The sequence below is a fragment of the Vulpes lagopus genome, chromosome 1 (assembly GCF_018345385.1).
Source record: "Vulpes lagopus strain Blue_001 chromosome 1, ASM1834538v1, whole genome shotgun sequence".
Classification (NCBI taxonomy): Eukaryota; Metazoa; Chordata; class Mammalia; order Carnivora; family Canidae; genus Vulpes; species Vulpes lagopus.
This window is the reverse complement of record NC_054824.1, coordinates 100,323,616-100,346,499: the sequence shown is the minus strand read 5'-3', so window position 1 is coordinate 100,346,499 and position 22,884 is coordinate 100,323,616. Positions and strand designations below refer to the sequence as shown.

The 22,884-nt window shown below is 34.1% G+C and overlaps 1 protein-coding gene across 7 annotated transcripts in view; it reads left to right on the top strand.

Moving 5' to 3' along the window:
• Nucleotides 1-22,884, top strand: part of EPHA6 (EPH receptor A6) — an 867,085-nt gene that overhangs the window by 397,561 nt on the left and 446,640 nt on the right. For all 7 annotated transcript variants that reach the window (XM_041755016.1, XM_041755005.1, XM_041754987.1 and 4 more), the window contains 2 exons: nucleotides 5,454-5,609; nucleotides 19,141-19,476. In XM_041755016.1, coding sequence (XP_041610950.1) covers nucleotides 5,454-5,609; nucleotides 19,141-19,476 — 492 coding nt within the window. The remainder of the gene's footprint in view (nucleotides 1-5,453; nucleotides 5,610-19,140; nucleotides 19,477-22,884) is intronic.

The following is a 22,884-nucleotide window of genomic DNA, read 5'->3' as shown; positions in this document are numbered from 1 at the left end:
TCTTGAAATGAAATATTATACTAAACCTTAATATTAAAATAGGGTAATATTTTAACAATCCAAACATGTTTTATAAGTTCAACATTTTAATATTTTTAAAGGCAATTTCGATGTGTACACAAACATTTCAAATCAGAGATAAGTTTGAGAGTTGCAGTACCAGTATCTAAAGTGTATTTGTGTTTTTTGTGGTATGCAAAATATTCTGATTCAAATTCATGTGGACAATTTTACCTAGAAAGATTTTTTTCTAACAGCTAGCTTACCTTGAGATATTAGAATTATTAGTTTTGCATTGCAATTGAATCACTCTTGAAATCTTTACTGAATGTTTCTATCCCTTTCCTATAGTAATTTAGCAAGCCCCAGACAAAAACAAAACCCACAAATTTATAGTAAGATGAATTGTGCTATGATAAGAACATACAGGGCAGCCTGGGAGGCTCAGCAGTTTAGTGCTGCCTTCAGCCCAGGGCGTGATCCTGGAGACTTGGGATCAAGTCCCGCATCGGGCTCCCCATGGGGAGCCTGCTTCTCCCTCTGCCTGTGTCTCTGCCTCTCTCTCTCTCTGTGTCTCTCATGAATAAATAAATAAAATCTTTAAAAAAGGGGGAAAAAAGAACATACATGGAGAAGAAATGCATAATCTCCTGCAGGAATTTAATTAGCAGAGTATTCTATTCATACTGTGAAAAAAAATATGTATTGAACACTTACATTATGATAATCACTTGAGGATTCTCATATCTCAAAATGTTATCAGAGCCATCCCTTGAGGGGTTTACAGCCATTAAACACGTGATCACCAAGGTGTTGCTGAACAGGTAACAGAGGATGTGACCACAGCTGGTTGACCCTTCAGCTGGACCTGGCAGTTGGAGGCTCCTCAACCCCTCTCTTGTCTTTGAACTCTATGATTTGTGTATGGTTCCCACCGTGGGAGCCATTTCAAGGACCGAGCCTTGAGAGGTGTTGTTGGGACCATCTGAATAGTATAATGACTCAACCCATTTAAGGCCTTTGTATAAACTTTTAAGATTCTGAAGGGCAGGTGCAGGGAGCTATTTATTCTGCAGCTTCCCCCAAACAAGCCTCATATGTCACTTCCCTTGCTCATGAAACCTGCCACCTGCCAATCTGGAGTGATCTACTTCTTTCTTCTGTCTCTCCTTCCATGCACCGTGCTAGTCTATGAACCAATAGGTATACACTGTTGTTGATAAGTCACAGGTGCTTGGAGAAAACTAAAGCAGTCTAGCAAGTCAATAAGAAGGAGGACCTTAAAGAGGATCAGGAGGCTCTTACCAGGATGATTGGGTCATGGGGTGGAATGGAGAAAAGAGATTTTCAATGGAAGAAAAGGCCCAAGCAGAAGAAATATCATGATACATTCATAGAAATTAAAGGAGACATTTCGCAAGTCACTCACTCATTCATTTACTAAATACTGAGGGAGGGCCACATAATGTCTGGAGCTGGTTTAGGCCCTGGAGAGACACCTCAGGAAACAAAAGAGACAAAAACCTCTGCCCTAACAGACATTTTAGAAGGAAATAGCTTGAAAAAATTAAATATATCAAGTGTCAGATATTAAGTTCCTTGTAGATAGAAAAAAGTGGAGGATAATATAAAATACTGTGGTAGGAAGTAGCAGGAGGGACAGTTTAAAAAGGGAATCAGGCTTCATTAGTATGATAACACTGCTACAAAAACCCAATATAAGGGAGGGAGCAAACTGTGCAGATGGGAAGTAAGAGCAAGGGTTACAGGCCCAGTAGCAGGAGCATGCTTCCATGCAAGATCCTGGGATGGTAGTGTGGCTGGTGCAGAGCACATGATGGAAAAAGAACTAATGACAAGCAGAGTCGCAGGGAATGGAGAGGGAGCAAAACCAGGCAATGCCAAGGAGACAATTAATAGGGCAATGGCTTTACTCTAGGAGAAACAGAAAGCCACTGGAAGCTTGGAGCCCGGTGACAATGTGACCTCAGGTGCCTCTGAGGAAATCCCTGCCTACTGGGTGGAGGATGGAGTGTAGAAGGGCCAAGCCTCCATCAAGGGAGCATGAGAGGGGAGCAACTCCATGTGATGTGGTTGGGGCTGTCGGTAGGGTCAAGCCACAGGGGAGCTGGCAATCCAATCTGTTTTCAACTTTAACATAACGATGTTGGGAAGTCATCACAGTTTTTCCCAACAGGGAGATATAATGAACAGATTTCTGTGATCAAAACTGCACTCTCCAGCGTGGTAGCTACCAGCCACATGAGGTGAGTGAGTGCTGGAAATGGGGCTGGGTGAATTGAGATGGGTAGTGCATAGAAAATGCCTATTGAATGAATTAGTACAAAAAGTGCAAAAAAACCCCAAATGATGTAAACTATGTCAAGAGTTAGATTATATGTTGAAATGATAATATTTTGGATATGTTGTGTTTTTTTTTAAAATTTTTAAAAACATTTTATTTATTTATTCATGACAGAGAGAGAGACAGGCAGAGGGAGAGCAGGCTCCGTGCAGGGAGCCCCACGTGGGACTCGATCCCGGGTCTCCAGGGTCACACCTGGGGGTGAAGGCGGCGCTAAACCGCTGGGCCACAGGGGCTGCCCGGATATACTGTTTTAAATAAAATATATTATTGAAATTAATTTCACCTCATTTTCATTTTTTAATGTGGCTCCTACAAGATTTTAAATGATATATAACTAAATATATATGTTTAAAAAATATTTTATTTAAATTCAATTTACCTTTTTTAACACTATTGGAAAGAACAAATTTAGAAGATCCTTCTGTTCACAGAATCAAATAGGCAAGATTGAGTGCTGAGACCAATTGCAGTCTGTCTCTAGAACAATTTGAATATCACTGAGCTATTCTAAGTATTTTAAGAGCTGCTTTAAGCACTTCAAAATTCTGAAAGGACATGACAAATTAGCTGAAAACACTTCAGATAAATCATCTAAATTTTGGTTTTAAGGGTGGCTCAGGGGTTGAGCATCTGCCTTTGGCTCAGGTCATGATCCAGGGTCCTGAGATTGAGTCCCACATCCAGCTCCCTGCATGGAGCCTGCTTCTCCCTTTGCCTGTGTCTCTCATGAATAAATAAATAAAATCTTTAAGTAAATAAATAAACAAATTTTGGGGTTTTAATTACCAAAGAAAATAAAGGTAACAGTGATTTGTTTGCACAAAATGAAGTGATAGGCAGGCTACTTTATATGCCAGACAGTATTTATGACTGAGATTTGAATCACGGATAACAGAAAGAAAAGCGTTTACAGATCTTGTTTCTATGTCTTGTAGGGTTTGTATCTGGACATACAATAAACTTTAGTATTGTCCTATAGTGTTCACGTCCCTACTTAATTTATATCAAGATGGTCTTATTTCAAAAGGCCCTTATAATAATATTTAAATTCTATTTAAAATAATATTAGAATATGCAGAGTGCAAGCTTCCCACTTAAATGTGCACACCCTCTATAAATTGTGTGGTTTATTAGGTTTATAAATATTGTAATAGAGAAGATAAAGATATGATTAAATTTCTAGTTGGGTTCAACATTTAAAACTATTTTCCAGAGTATTACAAATGTATTCTATGGAATATATTGAGTTATTTTAAACTTCATAATTTAATAGAAAATAATTATTTTATTAAAAATTTATATAAGCTAGATTTATTAAATATCTTACAATATATTGTTTTGTAACTACTATATCAATAAGATTAAATTTAGTAACTAAAATTTTTTTAAAGAATATGTTAGTGAAAATGTTAGGGGTTGAGTACATATTATTGACATACACTGAATTTTGACAGTCTTAGAGAAATATTTTGATGATACAGTGTTTTTATTGATTGCTCATTTGGTTACTAATTAATTTATCAGCCAGTAAGAGAGACTGTGGTTGATATTTGTGTATCACCACTTATAGCTTCATTGATAGTGAATATCCACGTTTTTAAAAGTAATTTTACTGTACAGAATTGATCATATTACTTCCCTTGAATTACTGTGTTGTTTATATAGTGTTATTATAAAAACAAATTATCAAAAATAGTCGTTCTTGCATATGCGCCCCTGTGTACATTTCTATGTGTCTATGTGTGTGTGTGTGTGTGTGTGTGTGTGTGTGTGTGTGCCACTTTTTGTGGTTTACACCTCCTAGAGAAGGAGTCAGTGGTACATAGTATACTCTTGGTATGTATCAAATTGCAGTAATTTAGATCTTCAGGAATAGTCATTAAAATATATATCTCGGGTAAGACAAATAGTTACTGTATTGGGACTCATGTAGGTAGGAATTACTTCAAAAAAAGGCATTTTTTCTTTCTTTCCTGACTTTATAAGCAGAAGCCTAATCAAGGGATTGTCATTCATTATTGTTATTTATTGTGTATTTTTAAATAGAGCATTTTGTGTATATGTATTGGATTACAATAAGTTTGTTAAAACATTTTTCACATAATACTTGTTACTGGAAGATTGTTCTTCCTTTATTTTGTGTAACAATGTTAATTTAGAAAGTGGTCAGCAGTAGTTTCTTTGAGAAGGAAACAACTACCCCTTCAACATTCAGGACCTTGGATGCATATTTAGCACTGGAATCTTTTTTCTTGATCTTACATTCCTGTGAAAAAGTACCCTGTAAATGACAACATGGGTTTAAGCAAAGAGAAAATGTGGCCTTGATAAAACATTTCATCATTTACATTTCGTTTTCATGATTTTTTGTGAAAATTTATTTATTTACAGTTTCCATGGTTCTTGCCATATGTATATAGCACATGTATCTTATTTACTTAATATTTTGTCTATCCACTTTTAAAATGAATTCAAAAATTTTAAATGAATTATCTCAATATAATAAACAAAAATTTGTTTACAGTAAAAAATAAAAATAAACATCTAAAATAAATCAGTGTTAACAAACTATAGGTAGAGCTTGCTAAAGTCTCTGAACTTAAAGCCAGCTTTCATTTTGTCCAAAAAAAAAAATTTCACCAATAGGATAAGTGTTAAGATATACCAGCACCATACTGGGTCTTTCTCCTTTAGTACTCAGAAGGACTAAGGGAAAAATGGAATGCAAATACATTTTACACAGTGTGGTTCAATGTTATTTAATGCTATCTCCTATAACTGCACAAAATCATTTCCCTCACTGCCAGTTAGGGGCATTCCCACACACTGTTATTATTGTTATTTTGTGTATGTGTATTTCAGGTATATTTTTTAAAATTAGCAACCCAAGCCTAAATATGAAGTCACCATTATGTTACTGATTTTGAATAACTAATTTCATTATTAATATTAACATATATTGCCTTTTCTGCATATACGTGACACTGAATTTTTGAGATCAAATGTGTGTTGATTAAAATACATTGTACATGTACAAATAAAATAAGCAGCAATAACAAAAAAATTCTTTTCCCTGTTTTTATAGCTTGCAGACCAGGATTCTATAAAGCATTTGCTGGAAACACAAAATGTTCTAAATGCCCTCCCCACAGTTTAACCTACATGGAAGCAACTTCTGTCTGTCAGTGTGAAAAGGGTTACTTCCGAGCTGAAAAAGATCCACCTTCTATGGCATGTACCAGTAAGTCTATATTTTGCATTTGGAAATCCTGTTTTTAGCCCTTTGGTCTCTTTATTCTAAATTGTTTTAAAAAGTAGATATACAAAATCCTGTGGCAACATTATATTTGTCTTTGATAACAGTGAAGAAAAAAGTTTTCTCTTTTTTCTCAGCATAGTTAGCTTTCATCTGCTTGCAAAGAAATGCCTTTACTCAAAATTCACATGGATCCGTAGCATGCAGATCCAACCACTGGTCTGAGGCCCTGCATATTTTTCCCAACCATAATCTGTCCTCATGAAGTTAAAGCAATTTAAGGCTACCTAGGGATTTATAAACAAAACTTGTTCTTTGCTTCACCCTTGTCCATTTGAAGGTACATAATTTAGGGACAACAAGGTTAGTGGGTGGGCCAGCTTCCAGATGGAACTTTAAAAGTCACTGTGCTATTGTTTTGCAGAAAAGTTCTAGTTTTCCTTGACATTAGTCCTTAAAGGAAAGTGTTTTGGAGTTTGTCCACATTTCACCTTATACTTTCTGATTTTTGGGTTGGAACTAATAAAATATTAAATTTAAACATGAAGGTCACTTTAGTGCATGCACTGATAATTTTAAATTATTTGTACTCTTTTATTATAAAGTATTATGAAATAGCCATACATTTAAAAAGTAAAAGTGAATCTATTAATGCATTGCTAAGCTATGCAAAAGTAAAATGTCACCTCTTAGGTAGCTGTAAAATTCTTGTTAAATACATAAGTAAGATATTACAGTGAAAATTTGCCCTTCTGTTTGATGAATTGGTGCCAAACTATTGCTTATCTTATGTAATTCCATAAAGGCAAAAATAGATTAAGAATTATGTAATGTTACATATTCCTTAGAGACAATAGTGATATCCTGTTTCTTTTTACTGATCCAGTCTACAGATTTATCTGTGTTACTACAGACTTTAATATAAAAGATTTTTATAGAACACATTTAATAACAATATAACACTTCATTAGTAAGTGTAATTTTTACTTTCTGATTATAAACGCTGAGTTACCATTTTCTTCAGAAAATTTCAGCCTGGGAAATTACTGCCTGGCATTTTTTTTTAAACTGGCAACATATTTTAAGTAGGTAAATACAAAAAGGAAAATTTGAAATATTACTTCTCACCTAATTATGGAAAACATTTTTAACAGGAAAACCTTGCTGTTACTATATACATGTAATTCTTCTTTCATGGTTACTGTATATTATTATATTATATTGTGAGCAGCATATTCCAGCTTAGATAAATGGTAGAACTTCATCTGGCTATAGTACTGCTAGGCAAAAAAGGTTTTGCTTCTCAAAACCTGTATCAGAAACTGAGTGGAACTTCTAGGTAAGTGATAGAGGAGAACTTTCCTTTTTACTTTCTTACGAGGCCAGAAATAGACAATTGACAAATTGAAGGAAAGGGAGCAGGGTTGGCTTGCAGCTCTTTGGAGTGAGTGAGAGTCTGGTTAAGAAAATAAATATTGGAGGCAACATGGTCTAAAAACTTGGTAAACTAGTCAGCCATTGAATCAGATATGTGTCCTTATCAGCTTAATGTTTTATGTTTCTTGGATGTTTCTTTCCTTTAAAAGAATTTCCTTTTTTATGCTTGGTATTATAAATTATGTTTTTATTTTTTAATCTTTTATATGTTTCAATTTTATTTTAATCAATAGATATCATTTACCAGGGAACTCTAATGGTCTGTCTGGTGTTTCATCGTCTTTATTAATCTCTTACTCATAGCTGATTTCTTTCATTTCATTTCATTTTTATTTTTATTTTTGTTTAATTACAGTATAGTTAAGGTACAGTGTTATATTGGTTTCAGGTGTACAATAGGATGATTGAGTATTTCCGTACATCATCCCATGCTCATCAGGCCCTGCTAGCCTGCAGCTATACTAAATAGAAGTGGAGAAAGGTTTGATTCTGGCCATTGTTAGGCAGAGTTTTAAACAGAGAACAGCGTGCTGTGTTGCCATCAAAGATTAAAAGAGAAAAAAACCCTCCTTAAAAAGGTGAAAACATTAGTGAGATCTCCCTAGGGCAGCCTCAGGAGGTTCCCTTCTCACAGCTTCTCTGTGCTATTTTCTTTTCTGTCTTTCATTAACCACAAGTAAAAGCCAAATTTTAATAGATACATACTCTCTTAACTTCTGGATCATGTATATAAGAATTAGACATTCTTTATCACCTTTGTTCCAATAATGTGTTATTTAAAGGTCAGAATTTGGGTCACTTAGTCAGTGGCACTACTTCCTGGTGTTTTTGTCAGTCTTAGAATTTGAAACTGCTTTCACAGAATCTTCCACGGATTTAAAAGGGGGCAGATTTTTCCTTAGTTTCAGGGGCCTAGAGATTTTGAATGTGTGAGTTTAAAAGAAAGTGAAGGACCAAAATATTGGAAATGACAAACCAGGACATTTGGCGAGTCAGTGGTGTAGTAGGGAAAGATTTTATATGTAGGTATAGCATGTGGTCATATAATTGATATGGTTTTAAGGACTCAAAGAAGTCTTCCCTTGCTCATTAGTGCCATCATCAAAAGAATAACAACAATCCTTATAAATGTAACTTCACCAGTACGAGTTTTATGATTTCTTTGGGTTTTCACCGTAGAGATATAGGTCTTTTTATTTCATAATCTTGAGATACAACATATATAAGATGTATGAGATTTTAAAACTTTTTTATGTGAATAAAAAGCAGTTTTATTCTCTTAGATTTTATTCTCTTAAAGTAGTTTGAGATTCACAAAAAAATTATGAGAAAATATAGAAAAACCGCCATATGCCTCCCTGCTCCCAGTTATGCACAGCCTCTCCCCTTATCAATGTCCCCCACCAGAGTGCTATATTCATACAACTGATGAACCTACATTTGAATATCACAGTTACCTAACGTCTACAGTTTACATTAGGGGTCACTCTTGGTGTTGTACATTCTGTGGGCTCGTTAGAGCATGCATCCATCATTATAGCATCATACAGAGTATTTTCACTGCCCTAGAACTCCTCTGGGCCCCACTGACGTTTGCCAACCACTGATCTTTTTTACTGTCTCCATACTTTTGCCTTTTCCAGAATGTCACATAGTTGGCATCCTATAGTATGTAGACTCTCAGATTGGCTTCTTTCACTTACTAATGTGCATTTAAGATTCCCCCCCCATGCCTTTTCATGGCTGGATAGCTCATTTCTTTTTAGTACCAAATACTATTCCATTGTCTGGATGGACCACAGTTCCCATATCTGTTTACCTACTGAAGGACAACTTGATTGCTTCCCAGTTTTGACAGTTAGGAACAAGCTGCTATAAACGTGTGTGCAGGTTTTGTATGGACGTAAGTTTTCAGTTCCTTTAGGGTACGTACCAAGGAGCATGACTGCTGGTTCATAGGTAAGAGTATGTTTAATTTTGTTAAGAAACTACCAAACTACCATTTTGAATCCCCACCTATAAAGAACAAGAGTTCCTGTTGCTACACATCCTTGCCATCTTTTGGCATCGTCAGTGTTCTGGACTTCGGCCCTTTCCAATAGGTGTGTAGTAGAATCTCATTGTTGTTTTAATTTGTATTTCCCTGATGACATGTGATGTGGAGCATTTTTTCACATGCTCTTTGCGATCTATCTTCTTTGGAGAAGTGTCCACGTTAATATTTTTAGGTGTTTCAAATGGCTACAATTAAAAAAAAAAAAAAAGATGCCTCATATTCAAAGCTAATCCAATGGTGGTGAGCAAGAAGGTGGCCTGATCCTCAGTGTTCTATTGGGCCTGCTCTTGTTAGTTTACTTTTCTCACATTTTGTTTCCACAAACTCCTTACTCAAACTTCTATCATTAAAAGAATACTCCAAGTCAAAAATTTTTTCTCTTCCAAAAAGCAAAAAAAAATCTTGAAAAAGCAGTCTTTATTGGCTATGGCTGTTTATTTTTTATTTACTTTTTACTCTACTGTATTCAGATTTTTTTTTCTTCACTCTAGGAAAGTCATCAGATTTTTTTCCCTACCTCTTCAAGTAAACTATGTCAGAAAAATCTACCAATAATCTTTGCCATTTTGTGTTAGAAATATTTTTGTCCTGTTATTCATGATTTCTAACTCTGTTAATCATTCTCTGTTTCTTACAACTATCTGTTCCCTTCTATGCTAGGGCATTGTAATCTCCCTTTTACCCTCTTAATTTTCTCACCGTTGTATTTGTCATCATTGATGGTTTCTCTTCCTTTCCTTACTCATTGAATGTTAGTTTTTCTCACATTCCTTTCTTTCCTTTCTTGTGTTTTCACATTCTCATTCTCATGCCATCAAACATCACCTGTAAATAGAATGGTGCCTATGTTTTTATTCATATCCTGAGCTTTTCTCCTAAGTCCAAAGTTGTCTAGACAATTAATTGTGAGATTTTACAACATAAACGTCCTGTGGAAGTCTGCCCAAATGTCTGACCTTATATCATACCATATTCCCTTTGGTTATTAAACTCGTGGATTTCCAACATACTGAGCTTGTTCTCATCCTTGGTGCCATTAGTTTCTTCTAGTTGAAATACTCTCCCTCAAGGTCTTCTTATGACTGCTTTCTTTTTGCCCTTCAGCTCAAATGACAGCTTTTAGGACAGGCACTTCCTGATCAATCATTCAAAAACAGAATTGCTTCCAGTATTCTTTTTTTTATAATACTTTTTATTTCTTATGGATTATATCAGTCCTTGAAATATCTGATTTATTTGACACTTGCTTATTAGTTTATCATCATTCTAGCCATACTAGACTATAAGACCCATGAGATCATGGATGTTCTTTCTCTCCTATCTCCAGCATGAATAATAGTATGTAGGTACTCGATACTCGGCCCTAAATATATTAGATGAATGAGTAGACTAATAATTTCAAGTTCAACTTGCAAAAGCCCATTTATTGTTTTCTCTCAGCCTGGTCATCCACCCCAGCTTTATTTCCTTATCCTGGTGAATTCTCATCTACCCATGCATCTAAGCCAGAAAGCTTGGAATCGTAATTCCTGCAATGACCTTAATATGTAGTAATCACAAGTCCTGTCAGTTCTACCTCTTAGCATTTCTTCTGTCCATTACTTCCTGTCAGTTCCTGGCCTGTCCTTTTTTTTTGAGGTCTTCACCTCTCCCTTGGGCTAATTTAATAATATCCTGGAAAATCTCCTTCTTTTGTCTTCCATACCTCCAAATATTACAAACTATTAGAAACAAAAATAAACCTTGATTGTATTACCACTTCCGCCTAAGGTTTTTCAAGGTCCATTCCTATTTGCCAGACTCATTAGAATTAATCCAAGAACATTCAGAGTCCTGCCCTGGCCTGTCTCTCTCCCTCTAATTTTAACTCAATTAAGATATCTCCAACAGCCGTATTAACCAGTTATGTCAGCAACGTACTTGAGTTTAGGCCTTTTTGATTTTTAAAACTTCCTTGTGTCCTTTTTGCTTGAGCTGCAAAATATGTAAAAGAAATTATGGATAAGAAATTTAAAATGGAATACTGACTGTTTCCTCTAGATTTTTTAATCTACTTCATAAACTCTTACCTTTTTTCCTCAGGTGACTAATTAACGTATATTCACGCTTTAAAGGTTGAGCTGTAGAGGACACTCCTTACTATCAGGTCTTGGTCAATTAGGGCTGCCTCTGAGAGCAGTTGAGAGCACAGAAGACCCCACTGCCTGCCAAGAAATCTGTTATCAAAATAACTATCTAAGGCTTTTCCAAGCCAGAAGGGAAAAGTAATCACTGAGGTTAAAGAAACAAAGGAAAATAAAATTACTAAGAAAGTACTTATCCAGCATGAAAGGCACAGAGCATGAAAGGATCAAAAGAAATAAACTAGGGTCTAACATATGAGTGCATGAAAAGTTAGACAAAATATAATTACACTGTTATAGCATTTTTACTTTGATGTTTCTCATGTGTTTAAATCAATAGGATCTTTTTAAAACTACTGAACAGGTGCTGGAAGATTAACATATTCAACAAACATTTATGTTACCCACTTAGAAAAGTTCAAAACACAAAATGTAAATCATGTATATATACACACATATATTTATTGGTAATTCTAATAGACATCATTAAGGATTTCTCTTTATTTGGTCATCTAATATGAATCAAGTATCTTGAGAGTAAAAATAGTTGTTTCAAACTTCATTCTTAATATAAAGGCAAATATGTTTTTTTATCTTTGTATTTCAAATACAGTGACCAGGATTGACATGAATGTGTAAAAGTTGAATTTACTTTTGCTCTAAAGCTAATACTGTAAAATGGCTTCTTTATTGCTGGAATAATTAGCAACTTAAAAAAGTCATGATTCTCTCATTCTTATTTTGAGTAGAGTAAGTAGTGTGTTGAGATGCAGGAAAGAGAGTTCTTCATTTCAGCTTCCCTGCTCAGGTCCCTTACTTCTGGGTGGTTATGGGGATGTTCACTCAAGCACCCATACTGTGCTTGCTGTCTCTTCTTCCCCAACCCCCCATATCTCAGTTTTCTTCTCTCTTTCCTAGGTATGTTTTGCATGGAAAACCATTCTGGTTCCTTGCTTTTCAATCTTCTAACTCAAATACAAAAGTACACCTGATTGGTTAGGTGGCTTACTGTAAACACAATGTAGGAACCACAATTTTGCAGACACCAGAATGGGAGAAGTTGCAAAAGTGGATCGTGTTACTTCTAGAAGACTGTGTTATATTCTTGTCTTACTACGAAGATAACTCTAAATATTACTTTGTGCATTGCAATGGTATATATATTTTTTATTTTATAAGTTTATTTTTTACTGGTGTTCAATTTGCCAACATATAGAATAACACCCAGTGCGCATCGAATCAAGTGCCCCCCTCAGTGCCTGTCACCCAGTCACCCCCACCCCCCACCCACCTCCCCTTCCACCACCCCTAGTTCATTTCCCAGAGTTAGGAGTCTCTCATGTATATTTTTAAAATTATTTACATTATGGAATAAATACCTGTATTCAGTGAATCTCAGTTTCCCTAATACTGGTCACTGATGTAAGATGGCATTTGAGCTTCTTAGAGTTTCCTAAATGTAAATACTATAATTTTTATTTCAGTGGAGGAGGATCTTTTACCAAATCATGTGGGAGAAGTTCTTCTATAGGAAGACTTATTAAGCGGTCATTCTGCTGATGCTGGAGAGTTGAGTTACCACTTACTTCCAGGCCTCTACAGTTAGAATTCAGAGAGTATTGTCCCATTCAATATCACCTACTTGTACACAAAAAATCAATTACCAAGAAGCATCCATAATTGGAAACATAGCATTCATTATTATCCCCACAGTTTTACTCATTCTGAGAAAGATTATTAATTTGCTTTAATCTATTCATTTATTGTTTTGTTTTCCCTCCCAAATTATGACTGTGCTTAGTCTTTTCATATTTCTCTATTTCTAATGAGTAATTAAAAATAATTGACTCAAACACAGAAAGGGCTGTATGTAGGTGTGTATTTTTTTTTTCATGATTATAGGGAACTGGGTGATATTTGACTCAGAAGATCCAAAGTCAGCCTTCTCATTGTTTCATTTGTATTTTAGTATGCTTTTGTCCTACATGTGGTTTTACCATATAACTCTTGACCTGTATAGCTATAATACATTTCTGTAATTTATAGTTAGTTATTCTATGGGTTTATTTTTTTTTTTCTGAATTGATGAGGGCAGCTGATAACCATTTCTTGGGATTTTTCCAAGGTAAAATTATATCTATGTTCTATATGTTTACTTTTCATGTTTTTAAGTGTCCACAGAAGTGTTTTGGTTTGTTTTTTTTGTTTTTGTTTTTGTTTTGTTTTGTTTTGTTTTGGGGGTTTTGTTTTTGTTTTTTGTGGGTTTTTTTTTTTTTTTGTACTTTGAGAAGTTTTAGATTCCTTCCTAAGAGGTAGAGAGATGGTGACTACCCTTCTTGCTATGGATCTTTATTCGTTAATCTCAGTTACCATAATATAAACATTCTCTTCAAGTCATCTGAATCTATCCTTAACCAGAAACACCAGGCTCTTGGAAAGGTTATAACCTCAAGCTACCCGTTCTCCAATATTTGTGAAAATTGGCATTATTTGAAAAATAATTCTTGGAGGATTATGTAAAACCATGCATTCTATTTGTTCCCTTAATTAAGGCATATATTACCTCTGGATCAATCTAGACAAGGATAGACTTGTATACAAACAATTCAATATAATGTGTACGCTTATTAATCTTCTATGAAATGGTGATTAATAACTACCTTATGGGTTTATCATGATAACTGAATTAAATACATCACATGAAATATTATGTGCGCTTCTTAGAAAAAAATATGAGTACTCAAAAATGTTGGCTGTATTTTTAGAAATTCATACCTATAAGGTATAAGAGTGTTCCTTTCTGTCTGAGGACCAATAGAGAAGTATCACAGAGTGGGTAACACTTAAAGTGGAACATGAAGGGATGAGTAGGAATTTTGCACAGAGCAAAAGGACATAAACGAACAGCATGCACAAAGGCATTGAGATGCAGCAAAAGGTAGTAAAAGGTCTGGTTATATAGAACATAGTTATGAAGTTGAGAGGTTTAGATTTTATTCTGGAAGTGAATAGTGTCTATTAGATTTTTGTTTGTTTTATTTAACTGTGAGTCTTAGAAATAATGGAGAATCTAAAAAGAATTATCTAAGATACCATCCATAGTACTATGATAACATTAATGGATAGCAAGTCTTAATTTGGGCATTAATTTAGTTACTAAAGGAGTTGGAAAAATATTGAAGAAAATGAAAGTATGTGGCATGCAAAGATTTGAAGTATACATGCTGCTGTGTTTTGAGCAATATTTATTTTGAAGATTTAATTTTCAATTGCCCTCTGTGTATGAAATTATTTTTAAATGCTCTGAGATAACATTATTAAAAAGAATCTGTCATTGGAAAGCAATAAATTTCTCAACTTGTATGCTTTGAAAATTTGTGTTTGACAATACTCTCTAAGCAAAGCACTATAAAATACTTTAAATATTTATTTACCAGACTTTTTTATTTATAGGAAGAATACATGTAGTAGAGTTAAAAAATCTAAACAGAAAAAGACCTAGATACCATCCAACCATTAATATAGTGCATGACCATGACATAATTCTAGTCCTTTCCTGGGCCTCATTCCTTTATCTGACTAAACTGATCTATCTTTTTTCTGGTGAGGTTGAAGCCCCACTTTTGGGATGATTACTCATCATCCATTTCTAAATACACAAACATTTTATGAATAAAACTTTGAGCCCAAAGTGGCTTAGAGAAGGAAAATACAAAGTTCTGCTTACAGTTACCACTATTAAATACATTTTTGAAAAGTCATATAGGAAGGACATTAGATTAATAATGTGGCTGGAGATAAAAGTTAAAGGTAACAGTGATAAATCAAAAAATGAGATGAATTTTAGAGTTTTAAAGTATACCATATGCAAATCTGACAACTTAAATTTTTAGTACATTAGTAAAATCTAGAGATGTACTTTTTTACTTATTCTTATGTATTTACCTTTTACATAGGGATTTTACAATTTACTTATTGCAAAAGCATTTACCTAAATATCTCTAGATGGTTCAACAAAGTTTTTAAATGTTCACTTGGGCATAGATCAACATAGAACTATTTTTCTCTCATTTGTAAACTCATAAATATGAAGAAATTTACTTTTTATTAGGAAGCTATGCTATGATATTTATGATAGTCATTAAATTAACAAACACACTTAAATTTTTGCCAAGTAGTAACTTAACTGATAAAATACAGTATAAAGAGTAGCCTTCTATGACATGATAATCTCAGTCATATGAATCAAATTTTCCTTGTTCCTAAGGTTAGAAAATGCATCTGCAATCACAATTAGTTATATAGTAGGTGAATTGTCATTCTTGAGTCAGTATGAAAAGGACCCCGGTTATTTGTCAATTAGATATTTCTACAATTATAATCATGAAATACAAATCTATAGCAGTTGATGTGGTAACTGAAATATAATCCATAAGCTTGTTCTCCATCTGTGTCAGCCTGTAAGAGTACTTCTGTGGAATGCTAGGACTCCTGTAGATGCTTCTTGGAAAATAAGTTTCTATAAACAAATATTTGGGAATGTTGGATTCAACAAAGAGAAGCAAATTGTGTTACTTTTGTTTCAGTGTCAGTCAGCCAGAGGAATCTTAATTGCGGTACTAAATTCATTTTTTGTGTGATAGCTCATGGGACTATAGATATTCCACAGGATATATTTTCGGAAATACAGTTCTGTTTAGAAACATTTTACATAAAATGAAATAAGGCAAAATAAAAACTGTAGCCCACCTGGCCTCAGCTACTCAGAGGAAGGTAGGGCTCAGAGCTTTTCTGGGCAGAGAAAAGACAGCACTGCCCCCAGGCTTTCATAAACTTACAGTTACAGCTTCCTTTATTCTTTAAAGTGGAAAAGGGGAATCCAAATTGAGGCAAAAAAAAAAAAAGAAAAGATTAAAAATATATTTTCTAGATACACTAGTAGAAATAAAACTGTAGTTTTAATGTAAGGTTTATTATATGATGGACTTGAAAAACTTCTAGTGCAAATCAGAATAATTGCCCTTCTCTTATGAAGTCAATCTGGAGAGTAAAGTGTGGAGATTGCTTTTCTTCTACATGAATTACTTGTTTTCTTTAAAGAAACAAAAAAATCAACATAAGGAACTCCCTAAGAGTTTTCAATACAGATGTCTCCAAAAGGGTTATTGCTGCCAAGTTTTTTTTTTCCCAATGTCACATAATCTTTGTATAATTTATAAATGATAACAAAGCAATCAGGCCACATTCATAAAAGCCCAGTGACACATAATTTAGTTGAATCTGAGGATTAGAATTAATTGTCTCTCTTTGTTCCAAGTTCTAAATCTTAGTAAATGATTCACTGCATGTCATTACAGCTTAATATTTGCATGAAATCACAGTTTAGCTGGCATAATTTAACAGCAATTAAAAAGCTATTTAATCGTCATGCAAATTGGTATGAGGGCCCTTGAGTAAGAAGGGTGTCTGCCTTTTTTTTTTTTTTTAAGTATCTCCAGGCGGACAGTTATATACTTGTAGACACCCATAACATAATTGATAACATTCTTCCTATTCATGAAAATATAAGTGAATAATAATTCATGTTTTCCATTATAAGTAAGAGTAAAGAGCAACAATATGAATATGTCATTCTGTAGGAAGACCTTACTATGATAATGATAATGTATCTTTATCTCCCAGGCATAAGTCGAAGTTGGAGGTAAAAAGCTACATGTGTCGCTGTGCTCCAGCTGAAATGCTTTCCATATTTTCCTTTCTGAGGAAAGACATTTCTGTAACTCTGAAACATGAAATGGATAAAGCAAAGAATGCAGAAACCTTTTAGAAAAGCTTACCATCCCATTTCTAGGTCAGACTTTAGGTGATATACATACAGAGGGCTCAGGTCCCTACCCATCAGGTTGCTGTTATCAGGATCCAGCAAAAGGAAAAAGGAAAATATAAACTAACAACTCTTAATATCTCAAACCCAATTCATAGTCATGTAAATTTCTGAGTAATCTTAGGCTACTCTAACGCCGTATAACAGATCTCACTAATGAGTCCCCTGTACTTACTCTATTTCCTACACTGCAGCCAGAGTGTTCTTTTAAAAACACATTACCTCCGTATATAAAATCTCTAAGTCTGTTCCTGTTGTACAAAGAAAAAACATCCAAACTCATTCCAAAGAGCCTAGGAGTCTTGTACTTTCCAACGCCTTCTTCCTTAAAACTCATTTCTTACTTTTTTTTTCTTTTTTGCATTTTAGCCACAGTGATTATCTACCAGTTCCGTGACTATTTTAAGATCTTTCTTGACTAAAGAACCTTCTATCCTTAATACTCTTTTCATTCTCTGACATCCTCTTCCTCATCACCTATATGAGGCTTTCTCAGAACATTTCTCAGATTGGTCCTTCTCATAATGTGTGTGTGTTTTTAAAGATTTTATTTATGTATTTTGAGAGAGAAGAAAAGAAGAGCACATGAACATAGGTGGGGAGGGGGAGGAGCAGAGGAAGAGGGACAAGTAGATTCTGTGCTGAGCCTGGAGCCTGATGCAGGCCTTGACCCCATGACCCTGAGATCATGACCTGAGCTGAAACCAAGAGTTGGACACTCAACCAACTGAGCCACCAAGGCTCCCCTGGTCCTCCTGATAATATTTATTTCACATCATTTCCTTTTAATTTTTTCAGTTGTACTTATTATAGTTTGAATTCTATTCTTTTGTTTAATGTGTGTGTGTGTGTGTTGCCATTCGACTAAAATGTGCATAACAAAGTAGGAATTATGTCTGTTACATTCACACTAAGTCCAGAATCTAGCCAGGTTATCTGGCACACGTAGTAGTCACTTAAAAATAAATATTTATTTCATGAATGAAGGACTGTATCTTGAGATCCAAAAGCAGCCTATACCAAAACTTGAATTTCTTTCTATGGAAATAATGTTGCAGATAATTCCATGCCACCTTCTAAGCAAATTTTCTTGGTAGCAGAAATATAAAGAATTGTTTTACATTTTTTAAAAATGTATGACAGGGGAGTTATTTATTATATTTATACAGGGCACCTGGGTGCCTCCATTGGTTAAGCATCTACTTTTGGCTCAGGTCATGGTCCTGGGGTCCTGGGATTGAACCCTGCGTCAGGGTCCCTGCTTAATAGGAATCCTGCCTTTCTCCCTCTGCTGTGCTTGCTCTCTCTGTGTGTGTGTCAAATAAATAAAATCTTTAAAAATATTATTTTATTATATTTATGTGATGAATCTGTCAAAAGCATAGTCTCTTATAGAAAGGAATCTGTATTATTTCACGCATAATGTAGTGCCTGACAGCTAGTAGACCTTCAGTTAATGTTTATGCAACAAATGATACAAAACTGGGCTTTTAAGTACTTGCATAAGTATAAAAGATTATTAACACAATTTTAAGAAAAGATTGAAGTAGTTAAAGGATAATTAAGTACTCTATGCAGTGTGATCTGTATAGAAAAGTAGCAAGAAAGAAACATACTGTGTTTTTATATATGTATGTTGGTATTTTTTCCAAATTTTCAAATGGTGATATAATTATTAAAATATAATTTAAAACACCACATAATTTAAAACAATCTTTGCCTATGATAAATTTCATTAAACAAGTTTTCAAAGTATAATCACCATATCTTTGGCTTTTGATATTAAATATTCATATGCATATACCAGAAAGCTAAGATATAGATCATCTTCACTCCTAAGACTCCTTTCTTACTAGACTTAATCATATATTTTAAACCATATTTCTTTTTGGTTCCTATCAGAAGGGCTCAAACCAACATACAAGACAAATGTTTATTGATGAAGTTTTCAAGTTAGCACCCTTCTAATTCATTGACCTATACATGTACATTTGTTTTTTAATTGCTTTTCTCTAGGGCCACCCTCAGCTCCTAGGAATGTGGCTTTTAACATCAATGAAACAGCCCTTATTTTGGAGTGGAGCCCACCAAGTGACACAGGAGGGAGAAAAGATCTCACATACAGTGTGATCTGTAAGAAATGTGGCTTAGACACCAGCCAGTGTGAGGACTGTGGTGGAGGACTCCGCTTCATCCCAAGACATTCTGGCCTGATCAACAACTCTGTGATAGTACTTGACTTTGTGTCTCACGTGAATTACACCTTTGAAATAGAAGCCATGAATGGAGTTTCTGAGTTAAGTTTTTCTCCAAAGCCATTCACAGCTATTACAGTGACCACGGATCAAGATGGTAAGTTCCACTGCCATTCTCTCTAAACAAACCCATAATTTGCTTTTGATGCATAATATCCCTGGTGGACCTATATTCACTGAAGTGCACTTGTATTCTCTATACACTAAAGAGGTGATTTTCTGGTTGTTGTTCTTACAGGTTTCTAAGGTCTAGAAAGGTACTTTTCATATTATTTTTTATTAGTAAGGTTATTTAGATATAATGCTTCTCTCTAATGTTTATGCATTGCTTTTGATATAATCCTTTACAAATGCATCTTATTGAACAAGTCCCTATTACTTACCAACAAATGTTCTATATAAAAAAAAAAAAATGTTGCTGAAAAGAAGTCACTAGTGAATTTAAATTCAGTTACTTATTTTGCCATTCCTTTTCCATATCAAATAAAACAAATAGTAAGAATTAATGTTAATTATAATTCAAATCTGTGTTCTAAAAACACTGCAGCCAACATGCTTAACTGTGATCCACTCTGAAAAGAAATAGCAAAAAATATCCGGAAATGCATCCGAAAGCTCTTGTTAGGTACCCTTTGTAAAAAGTTGTTAGTTAAACTGTCTTTTTAAAAAATCCAGTTGGTTTCAGTTAAATGTTCCCTTCATAACAGTATAGATTTTTACTGCAACATAGTTAAGCACGAATACCCTTATGATTTTTATCAGTATATATTCTCTTTAAGTCCCTTGTAACACAATTTATTGCAGTACATGATATAGGAAAAGCATCAGAGATTTTTAAAACTCCCTTTGGGAAGCATTCATAAATTATGTGGACACATACATGATTGTCTTATAGCAGAAAGTATAGTTGTATATGATCACATGTATATTAGACAAGTTTATAAAAATAAAACTATTCTTAAAAAAAAACTATTCTTATGCTGTAACAAATGCCACAGTATGTGGCTTACACAACAGGAATTTATTTTCTCACAGTTCTAGAGACTAAAAGTTCAAGAATAAGGTATCAGGATGGTTGGTTTCATTTTTCAGCAATAAAAAGGAACAAATTATTGATACATACAACCGGGTGAACTTTAAGGGCTCTAATGTTGACTGAACAGCCAATTTCAAAGAGATGCATATTGTGTGATTCACTTCTATAATGTTCTTGAAATAACGTAATTATAGACATGAAGAATAGATAAGTGGTGGCCAGAGCTGGGGATTTGGGGAGAGGGAAATGGCCATGAAGGACAAGAGAGAGCCTTGTGGTGACCATAGAGTTATGTATCTTGATTGTTGTGGTAGTTACATGAACCTACATATGTGATCAATTGCATAGAGCTATATACACACACACACACACATACACAGTGGATTTTACTAATGTCAATTTTCTGATCTTGATTTTGTGCCACAGTTATGCAAATAGTTAACACTAGAGAGTCTGAAACAGTGTACAGGACCTCACCATACATATTTTTGTCAATCTATAATGATTACAAAATAAAAAGTTAAAAATGTTGCCAAAACTGTAAAATGTGCAGGAAAAACCTTAATATTTTATTAAAATATTTTAAATGAATAATACTTTTTTTAAAGTACTACAGATAAATTCACTTTGCTGATAATCTTCAGAAATGCATCTGATAAATAAAGCAAAGTCAAATAGTACTGTACAATCATCATCTTGTATTTACCATGCAATTTTTCCCTTCATTTAGCAAATAGTTACACACTGTAGAATTTGCTTTATGGCTTTTATAAAGGAATTCCTATTTCCTCTTTATTTTTTCTTCTTTTCCGTAAGATGAACAAAATCTGGTCAAATATATCTTCAGGATAAAATAGATTAGCATCTTCTATTCCTTTCTGCATTAGCAGATTATACCTAAGGCCTTTTGGCTGCCACTGAGCCAAAAAAATACAACCTAGAACTACTATTCTTAACTATGTGGCATAAATAATTATGTTGGGGGAAAAACAATTTATTACTTTAAATAAAATATGTATGTAACTGTTTACATAATTTCATACGTATTGCATTGAACAGTCTTTCTAGGATTAAAAGAGAGTTCATTTAGTCTACTTTTCCACTTAGCAGAGGACAGAATATAAATTGTTTCTCAGTTTTAATATGGGAGAATTCATTAAAACTATATTGCTCTGAAGACAGAAGGTTAATTAGGCACAAAATAAAATATGGTATCCATATATTGAGACTATACATTCTGGAAGGTTAATATTAAGCAGTCCTCCTCAGCAAATTTCACTTTATTGAAGAATATTAAGAAACAATTATTGTTAACTAAATTTAACTGTGTTTTAGATATAAATAGTATGAAAAATCTAAATGTACTTAAATTTTATTTGAAAAGTACATAAAAGACCCAACTCAGCTAAAATACTGCCACAGTATCAATAAAATATTATGACCAGAAGGAATAAGACAAGGATGTCCACTCTTAGCACTTTTATTCAACATAGTACTGTAAAATCTAGCCACAGCAATCAGAAAACAAAAAGAAATAAAAGGCATTCAAATAGGTAAGAAGTCAGACTTTCACTGTTTGCAATTGACATGATATTCTATATAGAAAACCTAAAAGATTTCACCAAAAAAGCTGCTAGAACTGATAAATTCAGTAAAGTTGTAGGATACAAAATCAACATACAGAAATCTGTTGCATTTTTATACACCAATAATGAAGCAGCTAAAAGAGGAATCAAGGAATCAGTCCCGTTAACAATTGTACCAAAACCATAAGATACTGAGGAATAAATTAACTACAGAGGTGAAAGACCTGTACGCTGAAAACTATAAAACACTGATAAAATACATTGTAGATTCCAAAGGGAAAGGAAAGACATTCCGTGCTCATGGATAAGAAGAACAAATATTATTAAAATGGCCATACTACCCAAAACAATCTACACATTTAATGCAATCCCTATCAAAATACCAACAGCAATTTTCACAGAACTAGAACAATCAATCCTAAAATAGGTATAGAACCACAAAAGACCCTGAATAGCCAATGGAATCTCAAAAAAGAAAAGAAAAGCTGGAGGCATGACAATTCTTGACTTCAAGTTATAATACAAAGCTGTGGTCATTCAAACAGTATGGCACTGGTGCAAAAATTGACATGTAGAGCAATAAAAAAGGATAGAAAATCCAGAAATGAACCCACAACTATATAGTCAATTGATCTTCGACAAACAGAAAAGAATATCCAATGGGAAAAAGACAGTCTCTCCAACTGTTGGGAAAACTGGAGAACAATGTGCAGCAGAATGAAACTGGACTGCTTTCTTACACTATCCACAAAAGTAAACTTAAAATGAATGAAAGGCCTAAATGTGAGATCTGAAACCATAAAAATCCTAGAAGAGAACTTAGGCAGTAACCCCTTTCACATCAGCCATTGCAACTTTTTTCTAGCTATGTCCCCTGAGACAA